Source organism: Ischnura elegans, chromosome 9 (genome assembly GCF_921293095.1).
Source record: "Ischnura elegans chromosome 9, ioIscEleg1.1, whole genome shotgun sequence".
NCBI lineage: Eukaryota > Metazoa > Arthropoda > Insecta > Odonata > Coenagrionidae > Ischnura > Ischnura elegans.
Window position 1 is genome coordinate 53,978,240 of NC_060254.1, and position 15,415 is coordinate 53,993,654.

Here is a 15,415-nt window from a genome sequence, read left to right on the forward strand (position 1 = left end):
TGAATGATTCAATATTTTATACAGGAATTCACCATTGCTTTTAATTTTTGACATGAATAAAGTCACCATACTACATGCAAATTTCCCACTTTATAACTTTTAAACAAATACTCATAAATTAATGCGAATACCTTCAAAAAAGCAGCCTATTGGGAGGAATATATCCAAAATGCCAATTTATAGTACCATTCGTATGGAATTTGCATCATAGATAATCTCAGACACCAAAATATGTGACTTCGGTGACAAAGTTACGAAATCGTGTCGCATGTGCCGATGCGATACGTACGCCATATCTTAAATTATCATGGAAGCAGAAGAATTAGTTCCGGTCATTTTACCGATCCATTTTGTTCATTTTGTTCATGGAAAACTTCATTTGACATTTTATTTAATTTTTATACACAAATATATACAGTTATACTTATTTAAGATATTGTATTTGATTGATTATAACCGCAATCTGCGGCCATGATTCATCAAACTAATTCATACTAAAGTACTAAATATTTTTTTTATTTCCTTATTTCCGGGGTAATCCACCCGTCTTATAGATGCTATTGTTCCTAAAAAATATGGAAATCTTCCATTCTGTAATTTTTAAACCAGAAACGAATGCGTAAGGAGACTTGAAATGATACCCAGTCCTCTACTCCAGTTCCCATTGTGGAGACAGCCTATACGTTACGATTTTTCTACCAGCGATTACCCAACCAACGTTATGAAGACAGGTGGATGAGCATAAACAAAGGGGTGTGAGACTGCAAACTTCGATAGGGTATAAATGGTGTCGGATGCGAACGACAGAGCACCTAGCCCCAACAGCTCCCAGTGATCTCGAGATGGCTTCTAAGGTGATCGTCTCTTTGTTGCTCCTCGGAGTCACAGCCTCGTGGGCCGCAGTATGGTCCGCCAGGCCAAGCACCCAAGACCGAAGACCCGCACTCATCTTCCCTTCGGACATCGAACACCTCCTCGACCTCCCAACCAGGCCAGTGTCCCATGGCTCCGCTACCTGCAGTAAGTATATTTTTTCCTCCACGGGCAACACACGACTTCCGCCAAAACTATTGTAAGGCACCTTTTGAAAACAAAAGTTTGCTTAAATTTAGAGGGAAATAATCTTATCGCTAACATCTAATAGCTCGAAGTTGTTACATTGACAATAATTTGAAAAAGATAAAACGTGTTCTTTCGTAAATGAAAAGAAAAACTGTTATATCGCACCAATTTATTTTCAGGTACGCTTCGCCGCTGCGTCGAAACTGATAACAAATTTGCGTTGCACCTGATAATGAATTGGTGCATTATAACTAAGTTTTTCTTTTCATTTACGATAGAATAGACTTCCGCAAGGTTGGGCCTGAGATGGTTGAGATAGTCAAAACGGGTTTCCGGATCTCCAAGAACCTTTTTATCTAACCAAGTCAAAATTAATATAATCTAGCGCTCGCGGTCTGAAAGTTGTTAAGTTTACGAAAATATGATGAAAGAATAGGAAAAAAAACTTTGTAAACTTCCACAAGGTAATTTTTAAGCGAGTAATAAATTATCCCTGAATGCATGAATGGAAGTATTGAATGTTTCTCGGACTTCACGCTCGGGTTAAAAACTCCTTCGTCGTCAACATTTCGAAGAGCGCGCTGTTCATTGTCTTCAGAGCAGGCTGATGCAGTGATCTAACCACCGGGCTTATACACGATCATTAGCACAAAAACTTGTTTTGGTTTATAAATACGCATTTCTTCAACTTTGCGTGAATATTTCAACAAATTACCTTATGCGACCATAGAGTTTGTTCATTTAGGGCGACCAAAGAGAACGGTTGGCTAGAATTAGATAAAATTCCGTTTGTTAGAAAAAATAGCAAACTTTAAGAAAGCACTATGCAAAAAAATTAAATTCATGGCTCCGATAGGTTTATTGAAAAAAAAATGACGCGAACTAGACGCCATCTATCATTAACCTGCAGAACAAACGACAAACTATTTCTTACGGTAGGTATGAAATTTAGTTGGGTAAATTATTTATAGCGTCGATGTCTTTTCCGGAATATATTTTTCCATTTCATACATTGGCATCGATTGCAGTAAAACTTTGAGGGAGGTGGGCTTTTGGGAGGTCCGGGGGGTATAGAATAGCATTTTTACCACATTTTACACCGGATTTCATACCCCATCAGTTGAACTTTTGGCTATTTCGTAATAACCTCATTAAATTCTCAAAGGGACTTATCCTCCATACAAAATATTGGGGGGACGCGTCTTCGATTACTCCCACAGGACCCACGTTGGTGATTTTAAATAACATTCATGTTGTTTTGTTTTTTATCCCGCTATGTCTTGTTCGCGGTCAACAAAACACGGATGAAAAGTGCACTAAACGAATGATTAAGACAGATAGCGTTCCGAAATTCCCACGCAAATACAATATCGACCCAACCGTGCACTAATTTCCCTGTTAATTTGTCAAAGTTGCAATCAGTTTTTTTCTACTAATGCCTCCATTGACGCATGAATATTGGGATCCCACGCTCACTGCTCCCTGCGGTTAATAACTTGCTAATTTATTCCATAAACCAGCATTTAGCCCCCCTCAAATTGAAAACCAGATTGCGTGCCTGATAATGACGTATTTTCTCCTCTTTTTTGCTTGCAGAGTGCGGAAGGACACACGTGGATCGCATAGTGGGTGGCACAACGGCCAAGTCCGGCCACTGGTGCTGGCAGGCCAAGGTGATGGTTTGGTCGGACGATGACGACGGTTCCTTCTTCCTGTGCGGAGGATCTGTCATCAACGACGAATACGTCCTCTCCGCCGCACATTGCTTCCACGGGTCAGTCCACCCCCTCAATACCCACACACAGCTACTGCACAAACTTCCCTCGTTATGCCTCAGGATATTTACGTTGCTGTGGTGGATATATCTATATCTACATCATACCCCGCAAGCCGCCTAAAAGGCGTGTGGCGTGTTAGGACACCAGCCGTTTACACATAAAAATGAAGTGCTCTAACGAAGTTAGGACTAGCATTTATTAAAGCTCTTTATGGTTCAGGGGAAAAAACGAATTCCCATATCTATCTGTTCGGCAAATCATCTCTCTTAATTTATCGCTTCTATCAGACCTGGAAATATAGTAAGGTTCTAATATTATGTTCTCCGTGTCGTTCTTAAAGATATCCATTCTCAATAGTTCAAGCAATCTAAGTCTCCGAGTCTCCAGCGGCTCCCAGCCTAATTCGTTAAAAAAAACTGGGTAATATAGTGTAATTAGTGTGCTGGCTTTCAACCTCAACATGGGCTCGGGTTCAAATCCCGGCGGTGGCAGAGAACTTTCAGTCTGCCCGATCCGTGCTTGAATATTGGTGTGGAGGACATTCCAACTGCAACACTCCGTCTGTCGGATGGGATGTTAAGCCGTGCTCCCCTTGGCACCTTCCGTTAAGAGCTGGCTAAGGCCTTCGCCAAGTTCCTCACCACTATTTATTCCATAATCTTCCCTCACGGCGCAAATGACCGTAGCTGTCGATCTGCTCCTCCAAATACCAATCTGAACTCCTTCAGGATCGTTTTAAGATTCACATATTCAAATTCCTTGACTTTCCCTGAAAATTCCTGATTTACTCCTTGAATTTTTTTTCTCTCTCATACGACTCTTTCTGTATTCCAAGCTAATTTCATTACTATAAGAAGTCCTTAAGTTTGTGAACCTTGACTATAACGCTCAGCTGTTAAAACCGCGGTCGGAGTTTAATAAAAATCTGTGGAATTTACTAATTACCATCAAATTCAATATGAAATTTTTTCACCAAGTAAAGCCTGGAGGAGAGTATCTTTCATTTTCTTCGATTCTCTTTTTATCATTACGAAACACTTAATAAGAGTCAATAAAATACAAGCTTAAAAATTATAATTAGAATCTTTTAAAAATAAGTATCTTTAAATGTAACTTACATGAAAAAGTAACTTGTGAGCATCACCGCGATTATCGGACATTGATGCATCACAATTTTCAAATTTCTATATCATCTCTGTGATTCTTGATAATACATCGATATATCGCCCAGGCCAAGCAGGCCCCGACATAATTCGGTCCTAAAATCGGAGGATTGTTTAGTGATCCTGAGCCTCGTTCATTTTCCACGACCCACACCACTTTACCCCATACAAGTCTAAAATAATTCCCAGCCAAACGAAAATACCTTCATCCTAGAAAAACTCCCTTACGCACAGCTCATTTTCTTTGTTTCACCAATTGCAGACACGAGGGATCCAAGGTGGACATCCACCTGGGGGCACACAAACTGTTTTACGACACTGTAGGAACCAAGTACGGAGTGGACTCCATCCAAATCCACGCAGAGTAAGCAACAACATTCAGTAGTAAATAATGATGAAATGGATTTCGATGGTTGAATTAAACAAGCATGCATTTCACGTGTCTATTCCACGTTTCAGCTACGACCCAGTATCCAAGGCAAACGACATCGCCCTCGTCAAACTGAACAAGAAGATTAAGTTTACCGACCGTGTCTGCAGTGTGTGTCTGCCATCCCAAGAGGACTACACCGGCGAGACTTGCACCATTACTGGATGGGGAGCACTCAAGTCAGGGGTGAGAGAGTAAACAGCTTCCCAGCAATACTTTGGTTTCGAAAATGGAAGGTCCCCTCCTACAGCTCAAAAACAAATTAAACACAAACCGGTAAACCCAGTCTAAGATTCGCCTTCGAAAAAGATTGTGCAACCAGCTACGCCGACTCCATGGGGCCTGAGGGGGCCCGAGCCCACTCAAAAATTCGTTAAGGGTGTGAAAAATATGTGTCAGGCTTGTCGATTTTCCCCGGAGTGTCCAGATATCGAGATTCGAGTTATCAGGGTTCTAATTTTGATCACATGACTCTTCTAAAATGCTTAAAAAACTTAAAACTCACTACTTATAAAATCTCCCGGGGAGAGATCCCCGGTTTGGGCCCCACCAATATTTTTTGTAAGTCGGCATCCCTGGGCGCAACACGTAGCATAACGAACCGGAAATCTTGAGATCCGGGTTCGGATCCCGGCTACGTCAAATGTTATTTTCATGGCGAATTTCATGTTTGGAGTACATGACTTTGCACCTATGCACGTGACTACTTATAAAGTCATGCAGAGCTTTGGGAAACGTCCGTCGTGGAATAGCGACTAAGAGGGGATTACTCTCCGACTGTGGCTTAGTAAGCACGACCTCCGTTTCCTGTGTAACAGCGTGGACATGAGACTTCAACTCCTTGTTCGTTTAACCCAGTCTGAGATTCGTCGTGGAAAAAGATGTCTCAGTGGTGTAACTGGTAGCATACCTGACCGGAAATCGAGAGATCCGAGTTCAAATCCCGGGTAGGGAAAATGAAATTTTCGCGAAAAATTAAAATTGAATTAAAATTAAAAATTAAAATTAAAAATTAAAAAATCGCGAATTCCATCCTTGGTGTATATAAATACCAAATTCTTAAAATTTCCAAAGCATAAATTGAAAATACTGTTTCCAAGTAGAAATTCATTTAGCAAGTCAACACGTTTCAATGCATTTCGGCATCTTCAGGAGGCATGTTTCCGAATGGAAAATCATGGGAAATATAAAAATGGAAGGATTATGAAGGAACGTAGAAATTGATAAGACATTTTAAAATACACGTAAAATGATTAATTTTTTCGGGTTTTAGAATGACATCTACAACCTGTCGCCTTTTATGGGGACACTTTTGCAAACGTTTAATTTTAGGACGTGCTTTGTAATTCTCGTTCCGGTATCACATTACATCGACAAGAAATCGGAGGAAAATATTCGCATTCAGTTGGCCTATAATGACTTTACATTCATGAATCTATAAGCTAATTTCAGCAATTAAAAGGAGCAAAATATTTTGGGGGTACTTATCCTGGCGAAATCGTCCACAAACAGATAAATGGAACGAAACCCTATGAAGGGCTCGCGAGGATACACTCCCGGGACAGGGACTGTAAGCGCGAGCTTTTCACCTCTGCACCCAGAAGGGGGAGGACAGGAAGGAGAAAGGAAGGAGGCGCCGCCGCGATAGGAGCCCGACGACGCCTCCTGGGACAAGATAGGGTAGGAAGGGAAGGGACGAGAAATCCCGCACCGTCACAAAGGCGGGCGGGTCCTACCACCAGCGAAACCAAGCATCAGCCATTGCTATTCTAACAGCTTTGGAGGATTATCCTATGAGGAAGAATAATCCATCGATCAAATCGCTAGATCCTCAAACAGATAGTTATAAATTGCACTGAATACAATTTTTTGGGATACGTATTCGAGTTTTAACGCATAGAATTTTCTTTTTGCTACAGGGTGACTCGCCATCTGAGCTGATGCAAACAGAAGTGAAGGTCATTCCCTTCGACACATGCAAACAGGAATACGGACGCCTTGATGAGAGCCAGATCTGCGCGGCCGCCCCAGGAAGAGACTCCTGCCAGGCAAGTTTCCATTAACCAGCTGTTTTTAACAATTTCCGGGAAAACATTAGCTTTGAAAAGAGTTATCGGTATCGCCAGTGGCGTAACCATGGGGGAGATGAGAGGGGGGGATACACCCCCCCCCCAAAGCCTTAGAGAAATAAAAAAAATATTAAAAGCTATTGTCTAGTCTTGACATATAACAACTGTATCTACTTAAAGTTCAACTTATAGTGCAAAAATGATGTGAAATGTATTTTCAGGCATGTAATTTATCAAAACTTTTACCAGATTCACCAGCTAATCAGATACTGAGCAATTATCTTCTTTTCGATATTCTCTTGACAAACAGGGCGACAGCGGTGGCCCCATGGTACACCAAGGAAAGAACGGAATTTGGGAGTTGGTTGGCGTTGTCTCCGCTGGTAAGGGATGTGCAGACCCAGACTACGCCGGTGAGTACCACTCTCACTCATGCACGATCAACTGGTCTATAATACGACGTAAACCATGAGAGATTGCTTATCTCCAATGGCAGAGGTAACCCGTCAGACAAAAATTCAAAATGAAGGAGCGAACAGAAATAGGTCATTGAAAAAAATGAATTTGCACTTTTCCACAAGCATTGAATGAGTGCGACGCGTTTCGAGTCACAGAGCCATCCTCTGGTACAAGACATTGTAGCACATTAGAACATAATGTGCTGATGCTTTCATACCATTTTTTTCGCATTATACAGAAGCTTGCTAAGCTTTCTTTCTTCAAAACTCTAAAGGGACTTTCAATTTATTTACGCTCTCTATAAATCTTCACCGAATTTTTCAATGCTTTTAATCACATTGAGTGACATAGCACAAGTTGTTTCGGTGTTACTTGCTACGACTTTTGCTGTTTTTTTTGTTCTTAGACGCTAGTTGACATTAAACTGCTAAATTCATTAACATGAAATTTATTACATAGCTCGGTGAAGCCGAAACATAACTTTCACTCCCATATCTGTTTAATTACGTTACGTATGACATGCCTTTCCCGCACTTCTCATTTCAAGGAAACAGCCGGCTGTATTCAACTGAATTAACTAAAACCTACTTCCACTCTGGCGAGACACTTAAATGGCACTAGCCGTGCTCAAGACGCTATCTGATTGGCTACATGAAAGTCACTAGGATGAACTTTAGCATTTCTCGTATGCCGTACAAATTACTGCTTATGCCCATTATTTAATGACATTGCGGCTCCCATACGTCTTACGTCCCATTATAAACCAGGCAAAAGTCCTAATGAACTTAAAATTAGCAGGAACTTCCGCGTTTTTGAACTAATGAGAGAATGCCTGAGTGAGGAAGAAATTTTCGTTCTAATCCAATTTGCGAAGCCTTAAAGGAATCGCAATTCAATGCAAGAATCCGGTTGATTGAGGTTTCCTACCATCACCCAAGGCATTCTTTTATTGAATTGCAATTTCCAACCCAACAAAACAATCTAATTTAGTAGAATTTGGAATAAATTTAATTCTGTTTCTATTGTATTCCACGGAAATCCAGGGAAAGTTTCAAAGTCCCACTAAATCAATCTTTAGACTCAACAGGCCTAACTATTAATAGAACCTTCTCTCATATCGAATGATGTTGACTTTCTCCTTAGGTCTTTACGCCAACGTGCATGCATTCCTTCCATGGATTAAGCAGCACACCAAGGGAGCCCAATACTGCTCCCGTTAATTCCAACGCGAGGGAACACATCGCAGGACAACCACCTTACTCGAATGGTCTCTTTCAGCAGCAATTACGTGGGTTCATCACAAAATATGTAGTGTAAAAGATTTCAGTAGTCAATAAAAATATCTTGAAAATTCTACTTGTAGTTTTTCAATCCATGACGACCAAATCAAAGAAACCCTCATGATAATAACATTTAATGGTTCAATCTCCATTTGAGCAACTACTGCAAATATTCGAATTCGTTTCAGGCGTGAATTTATGGAAGTTTTAAATTTCGTTGTGAAGCATTGTAGTAGCTTCGCACTTAATTAAATATCGACCAACGTGGGTTTTGGCAATTCAGTGTCACTTTTAGATAATATATGTATACTTTTATAATACCTAGTGTTGGTTGGATACATAGAGGTTTGCGGGTGGAATGGAGAGAGAAAAAAGGGGTGTTGGGTTGAGGTAAGGCAGGGAAATAGAAGGTGTCTCATTGTGAAGTTGTTCATATACAGTAGAATGAGTAACCAAGGTTAAGGGGATTATCTGGAAGCCTGAAGGTTGTGAGAAGGGGGGGCATTGACTGTGAGGAGAAGTGAGTGGGAGGAGAAAATGGCATCGCTATTGCATCAAATATTTTCACAATTAAGAATTTCAAGCAGTTCCAAATATACAGCTTAAAGCCTTTTACAGTAACAATATGAATAATGCCGTTATCAAAACAGCTCACATAGGGGTCAAGACATAAATTTTCAGAGAATCCGTTTTTATTTCCATTTGTATAGGAACGTCTACGTTCTTTCACTCAATCTCTCAATTTTCTTCCCATTCGGCCGATTTTTTAAATTCTACATTCCTCACGCATCAGTTTGTACACCCGTTTTACCCCAATCTACCTTTTTCCCAAGTCGAGAGTTAAATAATGTGTTTCAGAAGGCAATTTAATATGGAAACCTAATTTAATATCGACTGACTCGGTTTTCAGCATTTCAGTTCCATTTTCTAATAAATGAGCTTCATTCATTGCTACCGAGAATCTAACCGGAATGGAATCTAATGGAATTCCGCACCGCAACGATATCCAGGATCGTTTAACCTCAAAATTATCATAATTACCGACAAAATACGCCAATTCCCGTAAAATTACCGCCAGCTTTATCGAATCTTGGCTAATGCAGTGTAACGGCTGGATTATCCTAACGCACGAGCAGATATTCTTCACGGGTCGTCAACGTGGTGAACGTCTCCATCTTCAACATTTCGACGCCATCTACTACCATCTTCGTGGGTGTAGATCGTCTTATTTCACTATTCACCTCTAAAAACGGTAGCGGAGTGAATGAGAAAGTGTGTGCTAGGGCTCACACTGACTTGACGTCATTGGCGACAGAAACCTTCGATTCGACGTGCGAACAACGGATGAGAGTACCTGGTGTTTTTGGCATGGTATTCGGCATAAATACTCTATGGTATTCGTAGAGGACGACCCGCTGACGCCATCTTTGCCACTTTACTCACTACGACTCATTCCCCATTACAATTTCAATGAAATAAAGGGGTTAGTGACTTACCCCTCGCCATAATTGATGAATCTCGAACGTAAAATACACTTAAACGACCAAAACCACAAAATTTTCACCACTGAACGAGAGGAAAATATGTGAAAGTGGATGGAAATTGAATGGGTATTATTGTAGGACAATAGAGGTGGTCTATACTTCGAAACAAAGGAATAGCGCAAGGGACATAGTTAAAAACTGTTCCACACATCCGGTCGGAGAATTTGAGGAGAGAAACGAAGTGATTCCTCAAATTGGACAGATTTGACCAAAAAGAAATTATTAGAAAAAGAGTTATGATTTGTAGAGCCCTGAAAAAAGAATTTATAATCAGCTCAATTTCGCATTCCGAATTCGATAAGTTTCAAATTCGATTCAGGGATGTCGGGGACTGCGCAATTACTAGGACTTGCTATAAGTCCCGATTTCTCTGAGAATATATACTTGCCACGTAAAAGAATCTTTTATTTATTTAAGTGTATGCAAATGTAAATGTGTTTATGAGTGCATATGAGCATGTATGTCTTCAAGTCCCAAACGCGAGTGAAGTTAGAGCTGGATTTATCGTACAGCATAGCACTACCTACTGTAAAATCGCCCCTCTCTTCGGGGTATTCCATACTCCACGGACCCAGGTCATGAATGCTGAATCCGCCCTTACTATTCACCCACCACGTCCATCACTTCGTCGTTCCTCCTCCTCTCCGTCCACTTAACCTTCTCCATTCCCCTCCACAGCCACATTTCAAACGCATTCTAGTCTCTACTCGTCTTTATTCGTCTACGTCCATGTCCATGATGGGCTACATTCCAGATCAGACTCTTCATTAGCCTTTTTTTCATTCTTAAATAACGATCAACTCATCATCAGCTCTTTCCTATTCCTGAACACCTCCTTGGCTAACGCAAATCTCTTCTTGGTACCCTTGCTGCCAGTGGCGCAGCGAGGGGGGGTTTTGGGGGATAACCCCCCCCCCCCCCCCCCCAGAGCTCACAATCAGAGAATTTTTTAAGTTTAATCCATTTTACTTATTTTGATCAGTATTACCTTTAGAATAGTGTTAGGATTAATCAAATATCCCTCAGAAAGCTGTAAAACTCGCCATTTTGAACCATTATTCTTCAAATTTTCTAGAGGAGGGCCCCCGCAACTCCTGCTTACCCTGGTAGGTATGCAATACCCCCACACCCATAAGTATTAGTTGCTCCTAAACCCCCCCCCCCTAGCCTTAATTCCTAACTGCGTCCCTCCTTGCTGCTATCTCCGTTATCTGTAGTGAGCTGCCCAAAGAGTTGAACTGCTCCACCTCTTTAAATCGTGACCACCAACTTTATCTGAGTTTAACATTCCTTGCTCACGTTGCTTAACAAAACCGCTTAAATATTGCCTTCTCATGATTAGTCATATTTGGACAACCTTACTTCAGGCTCCCACCCTTCGAATTATCATAAATGGGTGCCCCTATCGGGAGTAATTGGGAATTACTTCCACCAGTGCGGCTTTAAGGGTCAAAGGGTTATCGAAACGCGAAGGCCCTTCCAAAACGACTAGTTTGAATACCAAAAGAAAGGAAAGTGTCTATGGTGCCCGAAAAAATTAGATGTAGGGATATCCCGCAACACAGAACATGTGCAAAGTATATAATATCTTATAATTCTGGAGGTAAGGAACACGTACTATTGGCGTTCAGCACTTGTTCAGTCGAAACTTAAACACGAATAGTTTATCATTGGTCCCTGAAAAACTATCGCTGTAGTCATCTCTCAGGGGGACGGGAAACTAAGGTAGTTTCCTTCATCAAAGAAAACGAAAGGCATTGATTGCGATTCGTTACCCACCATTAATGTATTCTTAATATACAAATTATTTGGTTTTACAAATCCCAGTTTAGACGAATGTTAATGGTCAATTTTAACCTCATTTGAAAAAGGCCAGATTGGCGCCAATGGGATGTCACTCCACGTCACGTCACAGGGACCTAGATGCTACACGAGTAGTCAGGAGTTTTACATCGTCTAAGATTACCAATGCATGCATGAGGCACAGAGCTCAGGGAAACATCTCTTAAAAATCACCTATTAAAATTGCCTATGGTCGGAAAGTTTCCTTCGTTTGATAGGGTATTGATAATGCTTATTTAAGCCAAGCGCTACCTGCTAGGAGGGTACTCTGCTACCTACTAGCAGCCTGCATCGTAGTGGTGCTCATAGCCTCGCACCAAGGTGACCGGAACCAGAATTACGTCACACGGGCTTTTCCCTGCATTCATACTTAGCCGTCGCGTTTCCGCGGGCTTTAAAATTTTCACTTTTCATTTAATCGCGAAAAATAGATATCGTCATTGAAAAATCTAAAAGCGTGAAATACGCACTCCAGGAGTAATAATCTTTCGAATTAGGCAATAAAAAAATAATAGGAAACCACTCTATAGGGGAATCTAATGCATTAATATTGATGCGAGTAGTTCCACCATTTTTCCAATTCTTTTTGGACTTGAGTTCGTATTTCCCAAACTACGTATAACAGTGTATACATTTTAGTATCCAGTACCAAATGTTTTAGTGTAGCACCCCTGAGGTGTTCATAAAGAAGTAATTAGACAGCTTTTCACAATACTCACCAATGTCTGTGATCGCAAGGGTCCATAATTTGTTAAAAAGAGGTAGAATGGACCATATCAATTGACATAATTAATAAATATATCGACCTCTCACATTCTACATTTACATACTACACCGCAACCCACCTCAATAAGCGTTTGCGCCATAGTAAAGGTGTTGTAGGTGTGCTATGCCGGCTATAGAAACGGTCTACGGAGCATTACGGTAGACTGATGTAATGAATCGTCCCATTGTGTAGCCAGTGGTCGACAAGGTCCATTAACGTGACCATCTCTTCGGAAGCTGGTCAACTCCTACGTATTAACCTAATGACATCAAGATCGTGCATCAGACAACGTCAGGAAGTCACGGGTAGCGGAAAAAACGCCTCTTCATAGAAAAAAATAAAATGAAGCACTCGAAGAAAATTTTCATTCATGGCTCTAGGGCGCTTATAAATCAAAATAAACTCGTACTGAATACCATCCATCATTCTCCTGAAGCTCTGGCGGATTCAGATATTCTTGGGGGTACCCAATTTACAAAAGATATAATGGTAATTTTGTTCAGTTGTCGAATGTACAGGGTGGATAAAAATTGAGTCACAAACTTTTAATCCAGGAAAATTGATGCCACAAGGAACCAAAATTACCATGATTTTTCGGTCGAAATCGCACAATTTTTAAACAACAGAAACTTTTAGCCAAGCGCTCAGATAGGCCACGAGTTTGCCCTCCAGCCGGATACTGTGGACAACTAACTTCGAACTCTTTACCTGTTCATCGTGTTGCTCTGAAAAATATATCCTTCATATCTCATGCAAACTAAGCCTATGTAATCATGAAATGGCTTTGAAAGCAATTCCAAATAGTAATGAAATGAAAAAACAAATTTCGGATATCATGTGATAAAATTAATACTTACTAGGGAATTCCCGCAAGTATTACCACCATATCTTGTTCAATTTTTTCCAGGTGATAGGAAATGGAATCCCCATGAGATGTAGTTTTTGTTTCAACCGCCAACGCTCAATACATGCCGAGATTATAGCGACTGAAAGTAACAGAGAAACGCCTAAAATCGTGCAACCCGCAGCGCACCAATACGCCCTTCGTTTTACACGGAGCACGTACTTGCACAATCTGACGTGTGTACGAAGGCGCAGTCAAAATTGAGTCGTGTAAAGCGGTGAATTGCCAGAGCTCATGCAAGAATGCGCGGATGTGAGATGGCAAATTAGCCTGTTCTAATTTCGTTCATGCATTCGCGCAATTCCACGCCATTTAGGAATTAATGCAGTTCTAACATGCGCAATTCTGTGCCCCGAGTAAAACGGCATTTATACTTCGTTGCCAGGACGAAGAGCACTGACGCGTCATGTCGGTGTATTTTTATGCTTTCACATACCTAAATTTAGACGTTTTCCTGATACTTTCCGTCGCTAAAATCTCGGAAAATTTGGATCGTTGGTGGATGGAACAAAGATTACACCTCAAGGGTATCCATTTCCTATCACCAAGCAAAATTTGAATGAGATCTGGAGGTGACACTTGAGGGAATTGCCTTATTACACTCGCTGGTTATGTGTCCGCCATTCACACTTGTTCAAAATTTCGTATTGGAAAATGTCGCGAGGAGAGAAGAGAATCTAGAAGGGTAATGAAAGCAAAAAAATGCCAGTAGACATAGCCGAGAAGAGAGGGAGCAGATGAGGAAAAGTTGGAGGAGTGAGAGACTTTAGTGACACACGGGTGCGAAATCAACGAGGAAAAATGATCGGAACGGACCGCCATGAACGATTAACGACTTTTTTTCAGCCACAACCTTCCCTCAGAGGCGAATTTCCCCAATAAACACATTCGCACCTACTAGTCTGTAAAAAAAGACCCGAGTTTGAGGAGCTGTAGCGTCTCGTTTAAACGAAGCAATCAATTAATTTCAATGCAACAGAAATCATACGAAAGACAATTCATATTTACGTTGGATCATATACCGGGTGTGTATTAATAAATATCGGGGTTTTAACGCTTTATAATATTTATTAAATTATGCTTACAGCTATAAATTATATGTCAAATGAAAGAGCAACTCAAACAGTTTTGTTTTATAGCAGCATTGCACATGTACGTGAAATGTTTCCGCCGCGATCCGCTAGAGAGCGGTAGTAGCAAAGATGGCGACTAGTGAACAGGGGGTCTATTCTCTAACTCGAAGCGCGGTAGCTTTCTGGTGGAAAGATGCTTAATTAAGCTACTTGCTCCCACTTGTATTCTCTAACGCTGAAGCTCCGGCGAAGGGAGCTTGCAGAAGCTACCGGTAGCTTATTAGGCTCCAACCCTTATTCTCTATGGGATTTGAAGCTACTTACCGTAGCTTCAAACTAGCTACCACGGTAGCTTCGCGAAGCGCGCCCTCGAACCCCGCGCTTCAGCTAGCTACCATCAAAATACATAGGGAATTCCCATAGGGCCATGGGAATTCCTATGAACCGCCGTGAACCAAGTGGCGCGTGTCGCTAATCTTTTGTTCTATCCCATCAGTCTTTCTTGACACGGCTAGCGATTGAGTGGTAAACAAGAAAAGTGTTGACTATTTTTGTTGTTTTGCGTAATTATTTTCTTTAATGAGGTCGGGAATGCTGCGTAAATTATTTGAAGCCTTCAATTATTGTATTCTTAACAAAGTAGTGGGCATGAGTGACAAATTTCGTGACTAAACATGTATGTTTCGGAGTGTACTATCGATCGCGTTAACGAGTTGATTTCATTATTTGGAGAAGAAAAATGTTGCTTTCAATCATTTTATTTCAAGTGAAATCTTATTTTGCATGAAGTCATTACTAGTGAGAAGAAAAACCCCGAAAACAGTGATTATTATTGATGCTGCGAGAGACTGTTGTAGTGACAGTACAAATTGATGCTTTGAAATCATTACCAATGCCAATGTAAGTAGTGGGAATTTGGGGAGTCTGGCGCATGACGTCACAACGTTCCCTTTCGCTCCCAGTGAATTCCAGACACGTGCCGCACCCATAGCTTCTCCCACTCGAGTTGGATATGTTCCCATTAGCAGTTACCAAGGTCTTAACA

The 15,415-nt window shown here is 41.0% G+C and overlaps 1 protein-coding gene across 1 annotated transcript; it reads left to right on the forward strand.

The window, feature by feature from the left end:
- The first annotated feature begins 799 nt into the window (after positions 1–799).
- Positions 800–8,317, forward strand: LOC124165567 (transmembrane protease serine 11D-like). Its single transcript, XM_046543023.1, has 7 exons — positions 800–1,020; positions 2,659–2,836; positions 4,266–4,367; positions 4,463–4,619; positions 6,353–6,481; positions 6,813–6,915; positions 8,105–8,317. Exons 1-7 carry the CDS (start codon positions 843–845, stop codon positions 8,179–8,181), a joined length of 924 nt encoding a protein of 307 aa, XP_046398979.1. The 5' UTR covers positions 800–842; the 3' UTR covers positions 8,182–8,317.
- The last annotated feature ends 7,098 nt before the right edge of the window (positions 8,318–15,415 follow it).